This window comes from Ochotona curzoniae, unplaced genomic scaffold (assembly GCF_017591425.1).
Source record: "Ochotona curzoniae isolate NIBS_2020 unplaced genomic scaffold, NIBS_Ocur_1.0 scaffold_3835, whole genome shotgun sequence".
NCBI classification, from domain to species: domain Eukaryota; kingdom Metazoa; phylum Chordata; class Mammalia; order Lagomorpha; family Ochotonidae; genus Ochotona; species Ochotona curzoniae.
The window spans coordinates 10,244,106-10,255,642 of NW_024467114.1; the positions used below are offsets into that span (position 1 = coordinate 10,244,106).

Here is an 11,537-nt window from a genome sequence, read left to right on the forward strand (position 1 = left end):
ATTTATGCCTATTCGAAAGGCCACTTCACAGAGAGGAGCTTTTCCATCTGCTGGCACGCTCACTGAATGGCCACCATGGATGAAGCTGGATCCTTGCAGGTCTCCCGTGTGGCCACCCACTTGGGCATCTTTCATTGCTTTCTTTCACAGGCATGTTATCAGGGACCTGGATCAGAAGTGAACAGCCAGAACTCAAAATAGCACCCATTTGCAATGCTGGCACAATAGACACTCTCCCCCATGCCATGCCCCCAAATACACTTTTTAATCTGAGTAATATTATTTTGAATCTACAACACCTGTCAGTTTAATCACAGATGGGGTCAACCGGTGTCAAACAGGAGATGAAATAACCACCCCTTTCTTTACATCATCCTATCCCTGGCAAGGAGGACTGCTCTATCAACCTTCCCTGGAAAGGCTGATGATTTTTTTTCCTGCATTTCACAAAATGTAGCCAGAGGACAGTTCAGCTGGTGTGTTGCTGGGACTTAGTTAAAATTACAATGCATAAATATTTTATATTCAGCTCTTTACAGTGATTATAGAGTAAATGTAATTTTAGGGACTAGTAAAATATACTTGTGCGGTTATTATTTGGGTCTTAAGTATTTATATACTCTCAGAGATATCTGTCTTTGTACAAAGCCTAGAATGAAAATGCTTGCTTTCTGCTTTTTACTAGGTCTTGTTTCGTCTCAATTTCCTGGTGGTGGTGTTATGCATAGTAATGGATCGGCCTTACCAATTCTATTACTTTGTCCCCTTGGTCACTGTATGGTTCATGGTCATATATGTCACTCTAGCACTGTGGCCACAAATAACCCAAAAAAAAGCAAATGGTAAATATGCTGTTTCTGCTGTTAATAAATATATTCTTTCATTGTGATAAATGAATATTTTAGTTGCTGAAGGCTATTTTTTAGATTAAGAGATACAGGCAATTTAAATTTATGGGTATTTATGACATTTTAAATTTTGAACTATTTTTCTAAAATGTTACAAAGAAGTAGTTTAAGTAATGTAACAGTACAGAATAATAGTTTGCACGTATGTGTGTTTTTATCATTTTTCAATTTAATCTTCTCAAAACTACTTTACACATTAACTCTAACAACCGCTTTCAAATTATTTTATGTAGAGCAAGAGTAGAGGTGACTGTAAGACAGCTGGGAGTGCCAAGTGGAATTCCGTACCCCAGCACCCCACTTCACTGTGCAAATCTGCATGATTTGATGTCTTACGTATGCTGAATATATGAATATATATGTATATATTTCTTATCTATGACTAAACATTCATCTGCAAAAAGGTCTCTTATGTCCAACAAAGTTTAAAGTCACTAATATAGTTTATCTTCTAGACAACTATCTAAGCAATTATTATCAGCCTGTTTTATATAAAAGGCAACAAAAGTATACAAGGTTATTTTCTATTTTGCATATCCCAGTACTGAAACTACTCAAAGTGAGGCCACAGTCATTTATCTTAATGCTTTTTTCCCCTTAAGATCATATCATAAAGTAAAATCTTATTCCTGTTTTTTGGGGAAAAAAAAAAACTTGATTCTTTCAACCAAATGACATATCAAACATTATTTTTCCATTTCTTCCATTGCTGTATCAAGTTGTTTTTCCTGGAGGATTTAGTTTCCTGTTTCTATGATAAAGTCCACTAGGATCTTAGGACAGCCTCTGTAATTTACAAATACTTGGCATGTCCACCAAGTAAACAACATGTGTATCTGTCAAATATATAATATAGACTGTATCTGTTAGAATGTATCTTACGGTCAGACCCTAATCATTCTAGAAGTTTACACTCTGTCCTTGGAATATTAATGTTTAGGAAGTGTTATACTTAGCATGAATCAGTTAAATTTATTGAGAGTATTGTTCTAAATCTTGTTATAGCTTTCAGTAATGAATAGATAGACCCGAGTCCAGGCAGTGTTTTACATTGTATTCCTAGTGGACTAGTAAGCCTTGTCCCTAGCAAGGAGAGCCCAGCCTTCGTTCCCTTCTGCGATACTTTCAGCGTTTGCTTTCCAGATGTGTTTTGTGTAGTCTCATTTGTGACCTAAAATTACTTTAAGAATAATAAAAGGCATAAATATGAAAAATAGAAATTTAATCTGTTGTCTAATACAAACATTTTTTTTAGTAAATTAAACCATTTTCTCTTCTAGGAAATTGTTTGTGGCATTTTGGTTTGCTATTGAAATTGGCCTTTTTGCTGCTGTGCATTTGTTTTTTGGCATATTCTCAGGTTGGTATAGTTTTTGTTTGTATTTTTAATATTTTAAAATTCAGGTCTAGTACAGTATGTGAGAAGAGTCAGAGTTTTTTTTTTTTTTTTGGTTGTTAGCTTCATTTTTTAATGACTATAATAAAAATGTTACTCTGCAGCTGACTACTCAGTGTAATTCTTTGAGGCCTAGCTGCTTCTGTTACCACTGTTTTTGTTGTAAGAGCAATTTAAGGCTCTTCCTCTGGCAATTGTTCCAGATCCATTTTACTTGACTTTGATCAATCAAAAGTTTATTGAATGCCTCTTATAAGACACTACGCTAAGTGGAGATCAAAATTCCCCTGACAGAACTTGCAGCTTTGTTTGTGCATTATTCATTGCATCAAAGTATTACTTTATGTTTCTCTATAACTGTGTGGAGTAAAATTTGGGCAGTTAATAAAACCAACTTAGGAGCAAAGAGTTTTGTGTATCTGTAATATGTTTAATAAACATTGTGTTTTTCCTTGATGTAATCTTGTATTTACCAATTCTGCTGAGATTAATTTGATTGGGATTTTTAGTTAAATGAGTGGGTAGCCATCTGCCACTTGCTGGTTAAGCATGTCGGGCAGATTTGCCACTTGGGTAGCATGATTTTTATAACAAAATATTTTAATTGGCATGCCTGTTGTGGTGACACACTCTGCAGCTTATCTGCGTCGCCAGCACTCTGTTGAACCTGATTGTGTTAGGTGTAAAAGCCCTGCAAGCACTTTATGTGCATGTGCAAGCCCATTAGGTAGTTTTGAAGTTTTGTTTTGACTTTGGTGAGCTTGTATACTTGTTTCCATATTTAGAATTATTTTTTTTTTCTGCTGGAAACCCAAGATTTCCATGGATAAATAAAATCAGAAGAAAATGTGTAAAGAAATAGTCAGGTAATAGCAGCAAGTACTTGTCAGTCATTGAAATCCCCACCACTCTGTGGTTGCTTCTGAGAGAGAAAAATAGCAAGCTCACCCAATGTTCAGTAGGGAAACTACAAAGGTTGCCCCACTTAAATCTGGTGCTGTCCATCAAGCAGGCACTGACACTGAGCAGCAGTGGCCTGACTTTCAGTGGGTGTGCACTGAACATATGTTGAGCACGTAAATACATCTGAACTAGAAATGTTAGAAGCATACATAGAAGCATAGAAGCATAGAAGCATACATGTTAGAAGCATGCCACGTAATGTCTGGTCCTTAAGATTATATCATTGATATATTGTCATTTTTTTTTTCTGTATCCATATCAGTGTGTGTGACCCTGAAGTAGTTTCAATTGTAACTCTTGGTAAGAGATTTCCTTAATTTTATCAGGAATAGATTTTGGAATTTTTGAACTATTTTTTCTATGCTGTGTACAATATCAGATGAAGACCATTGTCTGTTGTGAAAATAGTGAAGTTCTTCTGACCGATGATTCAGCATTACCTAAAGTACAACATTATTTTCACATTTTTCCTTGTTTCTCATATCCTTTAAAATATTGATGTCACTTTTTAATGTGACAGTAGTGATAATGGAGCTTTCTTTAATGGAGTTTGTTGTCATCCTCTACCCTGGAAATGACGATTTTTTATTTTCTTCTTTGAAATACTTCATTAATGTGCAGGAGTGTACCGAAGACGTTTGCCCATTTTCCAGGCTGTCATTTGATTCAAGGACACCATCACTAACTTGATCCAAGTAAAAATATAAATTTTGTTTTAAATGCTAGTAATGGTAGTTAGATATGACCGATTAAGGCAGCTAAATCAGAAGGCCCTTTTAACCCAAATAGTTAATTGCAGTAATAGATCCTCAATGGCATTGCAGAAAGAAAAACCTGTAGCACTCCTTTTGTGGGCAATTGATACTATATTGGCTGAGTATTTTATATTTTTTCATTTCATTAGTAAATATTAGCTGTTTTATATATTAGATTATCTTAAATAAAACAATTTTTCCATTGGCAAATTTTTAAAAATAGGAATCTCTGGCATTTTGTATGAAGTAAAAATAAGTTTAAAGCCTTAACATAAAAACAAACAAACCTGTAAGGCTTGCCAAAGCAAATTAACTTCCATATGAATTTTAAGTGAAATTCTGTTTCCAAATAGAATAGAAGTTTTGAAGCGTGGATGAACCTTCTGTAATCCTAACCTTTGAAGAGATGGCACCGTGTTCATTGCTATCACCTTGATCTCATGTTTCCCGGGTTGCTTTTCTCAGGGTGCATTTGAGAAGATCTTTTCTCTCTGGCCGTTGTCCAAGTGCTTTGAGCTGCAAGGGAATGTGTACGAATGGTGGTTCAGATGGAGGTTAGACCGTTACGTATGTATTTACTCTGTCCTATTTTGCCATTTCCAGTTATACCATTAGAAACTGACCTGAAATTTTGAACTTTTTTTGCTTTTGCTTCAGGATAAATAACCATGCTTTAGTTAGTGAAGAAGTTCACTAGCGCCCTTTTCCCAAAATGATATCCCATGGTATACACGTGCATTTATATCCACAAAAAAATGGTAGAAAAGGTTGACAAAGTAGCATTTGTCAGAGTTGTAACTTTGGTTTTTGAGTAATCCATGACATGTTCACATCAACCGTTCAAACAGTCAGTACTGGACTTTAATATGTGCCCTATGTGGCATGATAGAAGACATGCCACTAGGCTTCTAATAAGGCGTGATCATCTAGTTTGAAACCCAACATCATGATTTCTAACAGAGTACCAAACTATGCAGCCTGAGTTTTGTGGGAGAGAACTTGAAGGAGGAATGTTTTGGGTTACCCCATTAATATAATCTGGTAACAGCATTAATACTCAGTTAAGACAATGTAAAACACCTAGCGTAACACTTGGAACATGATACATACTAAATAAATATTCAGTATTTTACTTCACTCTCCTTTCCCTTCCATTTCTGACAACTCTTTTTCCTGTCAACCGGGTATTCTAAGTGAGGCATTTAGTGTACAATTTAGTGCCTATTTTGTACACTTTCAAAAGTACATTATATTTCCAAACCCACATCCTAACAAAAATATTTGTTAAAGTCTTCATATATAATGATTTAAATTCTCAACATTTTCAGTAGAGCATTGTACTGTAACAATTACCATGGTCTGTTAGGCTGCTGTGACAGAATACTCCGGGCTGAGAAAATCCTCAAGATCCACAGTGTCTTTCTGCCCATTCTGGCGGCTCCAAGGTCCCAGGTGAAGTGGCCACAGATGAGGTGTTGATGGGCACCTACTTCCTGGCTCACAGACAGCTGACTTTTCACTGTTTCCTCCCAGAAAGCAAGAAGTGAGGGAACTGTCTCCAAAATCTCTTCGAAAGGGCACTTTGTAGTGCTTTCACCCCAGAGATGTCACCTCCGAAACTGTCACACCGAGGACATGTACTTACTGCCGATACAAACATGCAGTCTATTACAATAATTAAGTCTTTAAAGAAGAAAGTGCTTGTGCCTTCTGGCCCACTAATATTTTCCCCTCTTTTACATGTATACATGCATAGTTATACAACTATGACTTGCTGTTGTTATTATTTGTTTTATCTGACCGAAAGGACCAGTATAAATTATGTTTTTCTTTGTTGGGTGCATTGAAACTTTATCATCTATTTTTATGAGTCTTTGTGCTATCAGTTTTGAATTGTCCTTATGACTTCAGTTACTGCAAAGATTGAAATTTCAGTGCTGCTGAAAAATGCAGAGCTTCAGGCTTCTAACCCACCTGCTTGCACGCCTTACTTCATCAGCAAAGCAGCTGTTGTACATGGAGTATTTCTGTTTCTGCAGGTTGTCTTCCATGGGATGCTGTTTGCTTTCATTTATTTGGCTTTGCAGAAGCGTCAAGTTCTTTCTGAAGGAAAGGGTGAACCTCTGTTTTCAAACAGAATGTCAAATTTTCTGTTGTTTATCTCAGTAGTTTCTTTCCTGGTAAGTTTTAAATTGTAATCTAATTTGTGAAAATTACTAAGTGGAATAGAAAATTAAGATGTGGGAGAACCAGTTATTTTTTTAATAAATCTTTAATGTTTATTTTACCCTCTTATTTTTAAATTAGACATAACTTAAAGAAATACATATAAAATTAAAATAGGAATAACTTAGAACTCAGTGAAGAAGGAATATTGAAAGTTGTAGGAGTGGGTGTTTGGCCAGCATTGAGGACTCTGCGTGCCTTTCAGGGTTCCCAGCCTTGCTCTTCTCCCAGTTCTCCCTTCCTGCTGAGCTGTACCACGGGAGGCAGCTGAGATGGCTCGGTGCATCCCTGCCAGCCGGGTGGGAGACCCAGGCTGAGCTCCCACCTGCTGGCTTTAGCCAGGCCGACCGACTGCAGCTAGTGTGGGTGTTTGGTAGATCAGACTAATGCGTAAGAGATGGCTTGGGTGTGCTTACTCACTCTTTTTCTCTCTGCACACATACACGCATGCACACACACACATATATTGGAATAAGTGCAATGTCTGGTGTCGTACATAAAGAGCCGTCACTGCCTTGTGGCTAGTGTTTCCAGAAAATCACAGACTTGTCCTCCTCTCCACTCTCCTCTGTTTGCGCAGTTGTGTGAATTCTATTCCAGGGATCAGCAAACCTTTGGACCGTTTTTGCCAATGCTTTTTTATGGTACAGTGAAGCACAGGTTATCCACAAAGAAGCTACGAGAAAACAGCGGGAATTATGCTCTTCCCCACTCCCCTGGGTCCGGGAGCTGATCTGTCTGTTTTGGTTTTAGACCTACTCCATCTGGGCCAGCAGTTGTAAAAACAAAGCAGACTGCAATGAGCTGCACCCGTCTGTTTCTGTGGTACAGGTAATTATCTCGACCTGGAGACATTGTCCTGCTTAGCTCTTGGCGAGAGCATTGTCATTAGAGGCAGAGAGAATTCACACTCCAGGAAATGTTACTTCATTTTCCTGCAGCCTGCCTTCTTCTGAGGCAGTAAGATTATCAAAATCTCTATGTCACATACATAGAGATGACCTAGCTCAGTTTCTGCCATTTAATGTTCACCTGGAAAATACTGATTAAATTTCTCATAGTTGCTTTTCTATCACTTAAGTTTTTTTCTCACTGGTTATCATGCCTACCACTTGCCTGCCAAGTGGTAAGTGCATTCTTCTGTTGATGAATGTTTTCTTCCTAAACTGGTTACTTAATATGAGACTATAAATTGAAGTACTGAAAAATGCAAAATTGCTTTACCTAAAAGGAAAGGAAAAGGGGAGAGGTGAGCCACTGAGCCCCAAACCTGAAGATTGTTTGGGTGGACAGAGGCATGCAGAGAGAAACTGGACTACCTGGAAACTTGGGGCAAGATTCCATTTAGCAGGCCATGCAGCACGGACAGGAAGGCCTTCCTGACCTGATGCGCTGTCCACTGACGTGGCCATCAGTGAAGAAGGATTCTGCAGACTGGCATAAGAGGATGTTGCCAACCAGGTGGATCTTCGGGCACTGCAGAAAGTTCATGGGAGAGCTAATTTCAAGGATGAGCATTTTTTGAAAAATAAAAGCTTCAGATCTTTGCATGGGTTTTTCATAATGTACATTTTTTCCATGAACTTAACAGTTGCCATGTACTTTATAGAAGGGACACTGTTCTATCATGGCAGTTCATTCCGCTTTTTTGTATGTCAGCTTTTCTAACACTAAGGGCCTTGGGAAGGTTTCTGTGTCCCCAGCAAGTCTAAAATAAAACAGGTAAAAGCTCAGCCTGCGTTAGGTTGATAAGCAGCACAGTTTGACAGACTCAGTTTGATTAATTTTAAGGACTAAAATAACTTGGTAAAACTGTTTTATAAAACCATTGTATACGTGTCAAGTGCAAGGACATAAAGATAGTGTCATTACCTTAAGGAAGGCTTCATGCAAAATGCATTTTAATAAACAGATTGTTAATGTTTGCCTGTGTGGTTTTCTTTAGATTTTAGCCTTCATCCTCATAAGAAATATCCCTGGATATGCCCGTTCAGTTTACAGTTCATTTTTTGCTTGGTTTGGGAGAATTTCATTAGAGGTTGGTACATTAATATTTTACTTTTGCTTTATTTTTTATAGTCTTGTGTCCTGTATATATTCCTGGATGTATTTATATATATGTATGTGTTTACATATGAAAAAATGTGTGTGTGAGAGAGAGAAACAGAGAGACTCTGACATACTTCCAATTTAAATCAAAGCTCCTTTTTATGATTTTACAGGGGACAAGACTTAGGGTTTCTTATCAGTAAAGTTGCTTAGAATGTTCTTAAAACCTGTAAAGTGACTAAATGTAGATGACTTTCAAAATATTCTCATGTTGTATTAAGTATTTTAGCACAGCCACAGCCAAGCTGCCAGCATCATGAAACAAAGATATGAGACCACAATTTGATTAAATGGAGCTGGAAATTTATTCAGTATCTACCTCTGTAATAAATATCTTACTAGAATGTATTTTATTGATGCTTACAACAGTCAAATTCGCCTTATTATGTCTGGATATTATAAGAACATTTTCTGTGTAAAGTAGTACTAATTTAAACACAAAACCAGTTTAAATAATAGGTTTGGGAATATATACTGATTAGCATAAGCTCTGTTATTTGAAGTAAAATATCTTAGAATTAATATTGTGAACATGAATGGTATATAATTTATTAAATTGCCTTTTAAGATAGGAAAAATAAAAACATTTTCTTTGAGCTCTTGAGTAAACAGTCTATTATTTTCTTCAGTAATAACAGACTGTGTGGAGGCAGACATGGGCTGTGCAGTGGCCTTCTCGCGGTAGTAGTGAGATGGGATCCAATGATTCTGGAGAAGCTTTCCAACACTATTATGCCATCCATTAAATTCAGGAAAGCTGATTTGTTCATATGTACCCTGTCTACGTATCTAACTTCCAGTATCTTTTTCTCCTAGCTGTTTATCTGCCAGTATCACATATGGCTGGCTGCGGACACCAAGGGTATCCTGGTGCTCATACCTGGGAACCCTGTGCTCAACATCATTGTCAGCACTTTTATATTTGTCTGTGTGGCACATGAAATTTCTCAGATTACAAATGATCTTGCACAAATTGTTATTCCTAAAGATAATGCATCTCTCTTGAAAAGATTGGCTTGTATAGCTGCATTTTTTTGTGGACTCCTCATCTTATCATCCATTCAAGATAAATCAAGACATTAAATTCCGAAAAAATAAATTCTTCAGGCTTACATGGAATCCACATAGAGGAGCAGAGCATCTCTCTGAATGTGTAAACAAACATGTAGCAGCAGGCCAGTTTGGTGACACTGTCGCCTACGTGGTCGTATATACTGGACTTGTATATATCCTCGTGAACTACGGGGGAAAAAAGACGTGAACCGGAACACATCATAAAGAACTGCATGTGAAAAATGTTTTCTACTGGATCAATATTTCCATTTGTAAATGATTTTAAGTTACCATATGAAGGCAGGGAAATGATTACCTTTCCAGTAAAAAGTGCAGATGATTTAATTAGCCTAGGCAACACCACCAAGTGTTTTTGACACTTCCTAAACTTGTGGCAATGAGACTGTCTTCATCGCTATTTCATCATGGGACATCCTGCATCGTTGGAAACTTTGTTACCCAGAAATGACTGTAGTATTGTCTGCCTGTCCTACGCGCAGTGGTGTGGAATGCTAAGCGGTATGCGTTTTATTCATGGGTGTTCATGTCTGATACTCTGCTTTCTGCCACGTTTTCCTTCGTGTGGTTCTCAGTGATGCAAGCCTAATCCTTGTCCACTTTGTCTCACAGAGCTGTTCTGGGGCTCCATCACAGGGTTTTGTCATTGTTGATGTTGTCGCTGCTTCTTTGTATGAAAAGGCCAAATTTTCTTTCTCGCTCAAACATTTACTTTGTTCCCTTTTTGGAGCTATACCGGTGTACTATCGGATACCCTGTGGATCCATTTCATGTGCTTTACCCGCTTTAATTTGTATATTATTTCCAATGTTTGGAAAGCTCTTTATGGCCATTTTGGTATTTCTTATCATTCTCCCTCCTATTTTAAAAAATATATGTATTTATGAACCTAAACTTACTCAGTGTAGTAAAGATCCACATTGTTATGAATCAGTTCTGTGACCATACTTAGAATTTTAAGTAAATTGATGACTTTGGGCAGTAAATGTTTTTGTTTTGTTTTGTTTTTACAAGCCAGCTGTTAAAGGTATACATTTATTTATCTGTTGTACATATCTGATTATGATTTTTAATGTTTGAAAGATTGCACTTACTTGCTTTTATGATGTGTGGGTTAAAATATATTTTCTGTTCAGTATGTGAAAATATGGAGTAATTTAAAAAGTAAATAAATGTTCTGTGGATGCTTATTTTTGTATTGGCAAAGTGTCAATTAAACCATATGTGTTCTTTTAAAAAAAATCTGGATCCATTGATTGGTTCAAATTTCTATCTCATTTTGACTTAAATTTGCTTTTTCAAACTCAGTGTTGAGACGTAGCTTTCTAGGTGGTAGTTGAATAAGGGTTAGTTTGGTTAACAGGGAAGTTTTACTCATCGTGGTTTATTAATAATTTTACATGAAGATTTTCAGAATGTAGTTACTTCTGTGTGCCAACGATCTGTTCCCCGTAATTGAAGGATGTTTCTTATACAGAAGTGTGTGTTTTCCCTTTTTCCCTTCTTGTGCCCTTAGTCTTGTGACATTTTCCAGATAGACAATTGTGATGATTCATTGCTCTGCCTCCTAGACTACAGCCTTGTGAGTGGAGAATGGTGTAGTTATAAATCAAAAACTTCCAAGTCCTGTGGTCACATTATTCTTGCTCATGTAGCTTGCCAATGACTAAAGTGCATTTTAATTTAGCTTGTAAGTCTTATCACTTGAAAAAGGTTCTTCCTGATAAAACAATTGAAAAAGAAAGACAACCAATCTTTCAAATTTTGGGAGCATTTATGTCTTCCAATGACGACACTGGCTAAAAACAGGCTTTTCTCTCCTCGTTGGACTCAGGCCTAAAATTTATCTGGCAATCCTTGTTTCTTTTTCTTTATCGTATTTTACTTTTTAATAAGCAGCTTGGCTTTTTAACATAGAATTTCATAATAAGTAATATAGTCAAAATGTGATATTTTAAATGCATGATATTTTCAGTGTGCTTATTGGATATATTTATGTATAGGAGGTTATTAGGAAAGTTGCCCGATACACGTGGTAGGAGTATTGCTCTGGGCATTTTCTCACATACTGTCTACTGGGATAAATCCACAAAGGTTAGGTTTTCTGTA

General features: G+C 36.8%; 1 protein-coding gene across 4 annotated transcripts in view; it reads left to right on the forward strand.

The window, feature by feature from the left end:
* Positions 1 to 10,670, forward strand: part of CASD1 (CAS1 domain containing 1) — a 43,920-nt gene extending 33,250 nt beyond the window's left edge. For 2 of the 4 annotated variants that reach the window (XM_040964503.1, XM_040964505.1), the window contains 7 exons: positions 686 to 842; positions 2,189 to 2,268; positions 4,488 to 4,589; positions 6,062 to 6,202; positions 7,002 to 7,079; positions 8,194 to 8,286; positions 9,174 to 10,670. In XM_040964503.1, the coding sequence (XP_040820437.1) occupies positions 686 to 842; positions 2,189 to 2,268; positions 4,488 to 4,589; positions 6,062 to 6,202; positions 7,002 to 7,079; positions 8,194 to 8,286; positions 9,174 to 9,440 (918 nt within the window). In that variant the 3' untranslated portion in view covers positions 9,441 to 10,670. The remainder of the gene's footprint in view (positions 1 to 685; positions 843 to 2,188; positions 2,269 to 4,487; positions 4,590 to 6,061; positions 6,203 to 7,001; positions 7,080 to 8,193; positions 8,287 to 9,173) is intronic. The other 2 variants (XR_005882057.1, XM_040964504.1) reach the window with 2 other exon arrangements.
* The last annotated feature ends 867 nt before the right edge of the window (positions 10,671 to 11,537 follow it).